The sequence below is a fragment of the Eublepharis macularius genome, chromosome 13, assembly GCF_028583425.1.
Source record: "Eublepharis macularius isolate TG4126 chromosome 13, MPM_Emac_v1.0, whole genome shotgun sequence".
Classification (NCBI taxonomy): Eukaryota; Metazoa; Chordata; class Lepidosauria; order Squamata; family Eublepharidae; genus Eublepharis; species Eublepharis macularius.
Window position 1 is genome coordinate 47,871,795 of NC_072802.1, and position 6,881 is coordinate 47,878,675.

General features: G+C 46.1%; 1 protein-coding gene across 2 annotated transcripts; it reads right to left on the bottom strand.

The window, feature by feature from the left end:
- Nucleotides 1-819: 819 nt before the first annotated feature.
- Nucleotides 820-6,680, bottom strand: LOC129340886 (cytochrome c oxidase subunit 6A, mitochondrial). 2 transcript variants are annotated; one of them, XM_054995752.1, is made up of 3 exons: nucleotides 6,492-6,677; nucleotides 4,828-4,967; nucleotides 820-1,083 (listed from the first exon to the last, which is right to left on the bottom strand). In XM_054995752.1, exons 1-3 carry the CDS (start codon nucleotides 6,607-6,609, stop codon nucleotides 997-999), a joined length of 345 nt encoding a protein of 114 aa, XP_054851727.1. In that variant the 5' UTR covers nucleotides 6,610-6,677; the 3' UTR covers nucleotides 820-996. The 2 variants fall into 2 exon arrangements, with proteins under 2 accessions (XP_054851727.1, XP_054851728.1); XM_054995753.1 differs by lacking the exon at nucleotides 820-1,083 and adding an exon at nucleotides 4,257-4,331 and having other exon boundaries at nucleotides 6,492-6,680.
- Nucleotides 6,681-6,881: the final 201 nt, after the last annotated feature.

Sequence of the window (6,881 nt, forward strand, 5' to 3'; positions counted from 1 at the left end):
AAAAATACTGGTAAGCCTCCACAGAGGTGGTTGAACAGCTACTACTTACCTTTGTTAAAATATTTATATCCTCCTTTTTTCACCCAAAGGAGACTCAAGGTAGCTTGCTATAGGGCTCCCCTGTGTTAAGTTTTACCCAGACTATTTTTTTCTCCGCTCTCGCCTTTCTGTCGCACCATTTCCTTCCATATTAACGACGAGTCAGTTTAAAGGGGAAAACTCTTCAATTCAGGGCTTAATAGTTCAAAACTCAAACAACACAGTAATGCAAGTCATACTCCTTCCTACTTTTCCTTCCCAAGCAGAATTCCTTCATAACTACAGCTTTCTGATACAGAAACCACTACTGCTTTTGCCTCCCTAAAGTGCAGCTTTCCAAGAAAGATTTGTAAGGAATACTCGATCAGACAGTGGATTGAATAACAAGAACTGCACTTATATACCCCACTTCTAGATAGTTTGGTGCCCCACTCAGAGCAGTGAACAAGGTCAGTGATATCCCCACAATACAGCTGGAGAGCTGAGGCAGAGAGGAATGGCTTACCCAAGGCCACCTGCTAAGCTCATGGCAGTAGTGGAATTTGAAATAGCAGAGTGCTGATTTACAGCTCAACCACTTAACCACTATGCTACAGCAGCTTTTCTGCTGGTAAAGAGGGGAGATAGGGTTCCGCTTGACCACTAAAAATTGCTATGCTGATCATCATGGGACCTTCATATTCAAAAGCCATGTGGGACGGGGAGCTGTAGTTTGAAGAGCTGGGTGGAAAAGCTGGCTGGATCCAACTCAAGCTTAGTATCCAAAACAATTCACAAAAATACTTGTATGGAATAGTTTTATTTAGATGACCTCCACGAAAAGCAAACTGCTAGAGATCAGAATGCAATGCATAATCTGACAGTACAAGGAATGCAGAACGTTTTGATTGTGAATCCCAGCCCAAGTTCTGGTCCAGCTATCTTAATGGTCCCATGGTGCTGCTGTGATCCACACATTTAATGGTCATCTTCATAGCCAGTTGGGAGAGGGTTTGTATGAGGATTATGGAAGAGGCTATGGTTCCCATCACCCCAAGGAAAGGGCTGAAAAAGAGAAAACTGGAAGTTTAGCCTGCTCTTGCTAGGCCATTTAGTTCTTTAATATCTAAACTGAAAGCAATGAGGCAGACATTCTCCCAACTTCAATCTGCATGACATTCATCCACAGGCACAGGAGTGATTGTTACAGAGCAAGGACACCCTGGGGGATACAGAAAACTAGCAACAAAGCCCATCGTAGGGAAAATACAACGGGCTCTAGAAAACTGATTTTGTCCCGATACAGACTCACACTGGCAGCATGCAAGGGAAAACTCCCAAGTCGTCCGAGCAGGGCAGCACCCAGTCCCAAGGTTCAGGCACCAACTGGGCACACTCACGGCTTCAAGTCCAAAGGGGGTTTCCAAAAACACATCCACAGGAACAGGCCAAGGTCAGGGACAAGAGAATCAATTCCAAACACAGCAGCAAGGTCAGTAGTGAGCGGACTCGTTGCTTCCACGCAGCCACTCCCTCTTCGGCTGCTTTTAAGCCTCACAGTGCTCAGCACCTGCCAGCTATCTCAGTCCCGCTCCTGCGAGCACTCATCATCACTAATGATGCTGGGCCGGTGCTGTGCTGCTAGCCTGGCACTGCGCCTTCTGGCTTGGAGGGCTCTTCTAGCCCTCCCCTGGCAGCGCTCCCGAGGCTCTGGTGATGAAGTGGGAGAGCTGGCCTGCACCTGGCTTTCTGTTGCCAGCCCAGGGCTGGGAAGCTGAGGAACCGATGTGCTGGGACCTGGCTGTGGATCAGTATCTGAGCCTTCAGAGCCTGCCTCCTCCTGCAGTGCCTCTGCCACTGGCTGTGGATCTGGGTCAGGTTCACCAGCTGCCTCTTCCTCAGAGGAGTCCTCTGAGTCTCTCTGCTCCACTGGGCCAGGTTGGTCCATGACAGATTTGGCAGGCTGTAGGACTTTTTATGTGGTAAGATTATCCCCACAACAATAACATTTAATTTATATACCGCCCTTCAGGACAACTGAATGCCCACTCAGAGCGGTTTACAAAGTATGTCATCATTACCTCCACAACAAACACCCTGTGAGGTGGGTGGGGCTGAGAGAGTTCCAGAGAACTGTGACTAGCCCAAGGTCCCCCAGCTGGCTTCAAGTGGAGGAGTAGGGAATCAAACCTGGCTCTCCAGATTAGAGTCCCGCACTCTTAACCACTACACCAAACAACAATCACCCTTTGAGGTGAACAGGGCTGAGAGCAGCGGAGTAGGGAATAAAACCCAGGTCTCCAAATTACAGTCCCGCTGCTCTTAACCACTACACCAAATTGGGTTCTCTTATTTTGGGGGGACTTTCAAAATTTTATGTTTTGTGCTCTTCAAGTTCCCCCACCTTGAGAGGGCATTTTGCCTTTTTTGTGCCTTTGGGAGACACTGATCGCACACTTCTAAATGCTCTCTGTTCATGAGATCAAGACACTTAAGAGGCTGTTAATCTGCACGAGTCAATTGCTATAGGGTGCACAAATCAAATTCTGCTTCTGTGGTGGGAACCTGCCCTCATATTTCTGAGCTTATGTATTACATTGTATCAGTCATATTTGACCCGCCTTGCAGAATTCAGGCCTAAAGCAATTTGCATTGGGTTCTGTCCCCTCACAACAAAATTCTAAGGTCAGTTAAGGTGAATGGTTTGGGATCCCACAGCAAATCTGCAATGATGAACGTTTCCCATCAGTAGAGCAGGGATCCTTACCTGCTACTCTGTCTTGAAATGCTGGTCCTCCTGGAAGATAGGAGACCCCCACCCACCCACACACACACACAAACATCATTTGGGGAAGAGGCTGAGCTCTGCAGTAAGTAGGGTTGCCAGCTCCAGGTAGGGAAATATGTGGAGATTTCGGAGGTGGAACATGGGGAGGGTGGGGTTTGGGGAGGAACTGGAGCTCAGCAGGTTATAATCCTAGAGTCCGCTGTCTAGAGCACCCATTTTCTCCAGAGGAACTGATCTCTGTCACCTGGAGATCAGGCGTAATTCTGGGAGATTTCCAGACACCACCTGGAAGTTGGCAAGCCCAAGTGGGAGGTAGGATATGAGCAAAAGGTGCCCACCTATTGTTAGCAGAACTTTCCCGTTGGATCCAACCAGTAGCAAGGGTTGCTAATCTCCAGGTGGGGACCGGAGATCTCCTGGAATCACAACAGATGAGTTTTCCTGGAGAAAATGGCTGATTTGGAGGGGGGACTTTATGGCATTATATCTCTATGAGGTTCCTTCCCTCAGGGAGTGCTGGGGGAGGAGGGTGAGGCAAGCACCCTGTTGTGCTCCGCCCTGCTGCTGCCCAATTCAACCAGCTCTAGCAGCAGGCACCGGACTGAGCTGTCCGGTGCCGCAATAAGTTGCCAGGCCAGGCTGCCCCACGTTGCTGGGCAGGGCCGCCGCAGGCCACCCCCCCATCATAGCAAGCCAGGCAGTCCTGCGCCGCCGCAGGCCACCCCACACTGCTGGGCCGTGCTGGACCACCATGCTGCCCTCCATAACAGCGAGCCCAGCAGTCCTGCAGGCTACTGTTGCGGGCTGCTGGGCTGCCCTGCATCTCAGCGAGCCAGGCATCCCTGTGCCGCCCTGGGCCATGATGCTGCCATGGGCCAGGGCACTCTGCATCGCAGCAAGTCAGGTAGCCCCACACCACAGCAGGCTGCCCGGCTCAGCCACAGCAGGCCGGGCAGCCCCACGCCACCGAGCTGGGCTGAACTGTCACTTGATATGGAGAATGTCCATGGCGACATAAACAAATTGTTAAGATTTCAGAAATTAGATTAAAACATCTGAATTACATTTGGTTTTGATAGACTGGCTGGAAGCGCAAGAGTCATTTTCTGGTTAACCACCATTTTGTAGGTTCAAATTATTTCTAAGTTTCTACTACTCCAGCTTTTTGCTTGTTAGGTGAAAATCTGATGTGCAGTTTTAAACTTAAAAAATTAAAATGTACATTGTTTATTCAAAGGAAAGAGAACTAGTGTAGCACATATTCTGCTGTGCTAACAAAGGCTACCTAAGGAAGAACAGACAACACTGGCACTGTGGTGCCTGTCTCTGGGTTTCTTCTGGTCTGCCTGACAGAAAAGGAATTTGGCTTTGGAGATGTGCACAATGAAGCATTCGTCATCCACACTTAATTCCTCCTCCCTATAATGGATGCGGGAAAGGCAGTTTACACACCCCACCTTGCTCTTTAGAAAAGACAGTTTTCACATCCAGCAGGGAGAAGTCTAGGACTCAGTCTCAAAAGAGCCTGTCATGGAATATGGATGCAGAAAAATAACGGGGCTGAAAGACCATTTGAGAATATACACAGAACATAAATATAATAGGCAGAGCGTTAAAAATGCCTTTACTACTTACAAAGGATGGAAATTGAAGGTAAGAGTTTTAACCTAAGTTTCTATGATGCTTGATACAGCACAAATTGGTAAAAAACTTTGAATGATTTCTTAAATCCAACATTATTTGAATTCATGGGAAGTACAATCTATGGGTATTAACATTTTAATAATATATGGGAAGTTACATTTTAAGAGAGCTTTAAATGAAACTTTCTCAGAAGAAAAACATCTACATGATCATTTACATAAGAAATGCTCCTCCCTTTACCAAACCCTCAGCATTAAAGTTTGTTTTCAACCAGAGTCAAACAAGATTTCAGAGCATGAGATGTCCACATTGCTTCCTCTCTAGCTAGCTTGACATTGAAAAGATAAACAGATGTAATGGTGGTCTAAGCCCAGTACCTTGGTCCGGAGGCGGAGGTGTGGATAGGGAATGAACTCTGGCCTCTCATGTTCATGTTGACCCTTCAGGTAGCAGTTCAGCATGCAGACAGCAACTCCAGGAAGAGCAACCACAAAGGTCAGGATCTTCCATGTACGGGCTAATTGAGAAAAAAATAATTCACAAATAGAACCTCCGTTTCTTTTTTTTACAGGGGAATAAAATGTGTAATTCCAATACAGTAACTATGAAAGCCATCCATGTTCTTATAGTAACTAGATTACAAGTATAGTACTGTACTGAGTTCAATATGCAGCCACTCATAATGAAGAAAAATTACTGCAACTAAAGAAAAGTTTATAGCTTGCTGGATTTACTTAGCTTGACAGATCTCTTGTGATTTGCTTTTTTGCCATACGCCTAGCTAAAATAACCACACTTATGACATTTTGAAATCAAGATATAAAATTTTGTTTTTTAGGGGCAGACGCAAAATTTACACAAATGTTAAAGCCTTGGAAAGAAAGGATTTTTTTTTTCCAGAAACAACTGAGTGTTGGGAAAAACTGAAATACATTCAATATTTGCTTCCTTGACAAGACTAATTTTAATGCTTTAACATAAAGCGCACATCATTTGTGATTTGGTTAACAATTACAAGGGTACTAATTTGAATATTTAACAAATGTAGAAGTGTAAAATGCCTTAGTTTTTTACAAGCAAAACTAAAACCCATCCAATACTAGAAACAGCGAGAGCCGCAAACTGCTGCACCCTCTGTTACCATAGTGCATATTTTACTTCTTGCCATATGACAAACAGGAAAAAATAAACTTGAAAATCAAAAACAAATTTTGCAGTAAAGAAAAAAATGTATTTGTACAAAAAGGATCTGATACAGTTTTTAATATTACTAGCAGCACATTTGGATATCAGGTTAAACTTTGTAACACTGAAAACAAACTATTCAATGATATTATCATAACGTTATACAGCATATTAACTATCAACAAAATTAGTTACATACGTACACGTGTATATTTAAAAATGTTACATTACTATAACACACTGAATATTTTTATGTAAGATGTACTACACATTCTGAGTCATAAAACAATGTTATCCTGAAAAATATTTTACAGCTTTTTTCTGTGCCCACAATTCCCAATTTTTCTGTGGAATATTAGAGTACTCAGGAAGGGGGGGGGGGGAAGACGACCATTTTCTCCCTAACATTTCCTGTTTTGTCTCCTGGTGTCTGGGGGTCCCAGACCTTTATATTTCTACCTTACTACCACTTAAAACACATACACGCATTTAGAAGTACCCAGGCACCAAGCGCCTGAGATGCTTGCAATGCTGCTCCAGAGCTAAGCCTGTTCTGGATAAAGGCACTTTACAACCGTGAGCCTTTCAACACAGCACATCGGCCAAGCCTGAGAAGAGCCTTATTCCTAGGACGAGGGAGGACGCAGAAGAGTTAACTGCACAGAGCAGGGCTAGCCCATCGGCCTGATTTCCCGCCCGGTCAGGTACCTCTCGGAAGCCCACTAGCAGGAGACGGCTCTCTGCATCTCATGAGCTAGACTGCCTCCACTCACGCAGGTTCCATGCAGCACCGCTAAAAAGTCCGAGAACTACTGCCTCAAGGTCATTAAGGGGCAACCGCGGCCAGCTAACTTACCGCCCCCCGCCGCCTCATGGCCCCCTGCTGCAGCCGAGAGCAGCCGCCTCAGACCTGTTCGGGGAGCCTCGGCTACAAGCCGCCGAGAGGCTTTGCCGAGCGCCCCCACCAGAGCCATACTGCGGTCGTTAACAGAGAAAGATACCCGTCGCCCCTGTCCACCCGGAACAGGAAATAGGGGCCGGGAGCAGCGCGAATCGATTGCGTCATCACTTTCCTGGCCTCGGGAAGGGTAGCGGGGGGGGGGGGGGCGTTCTATGACGCGCATGCGTTTTTTGTTGCCCAAGAAGGGCCGAGTTTCTTGTTGGCGTGTCTCTTTTTCTCCTGAATCGCAATAAGCGACTCTTCAGTTATTTTGTTTATATTATCCTACGCGGAATATAACGATAA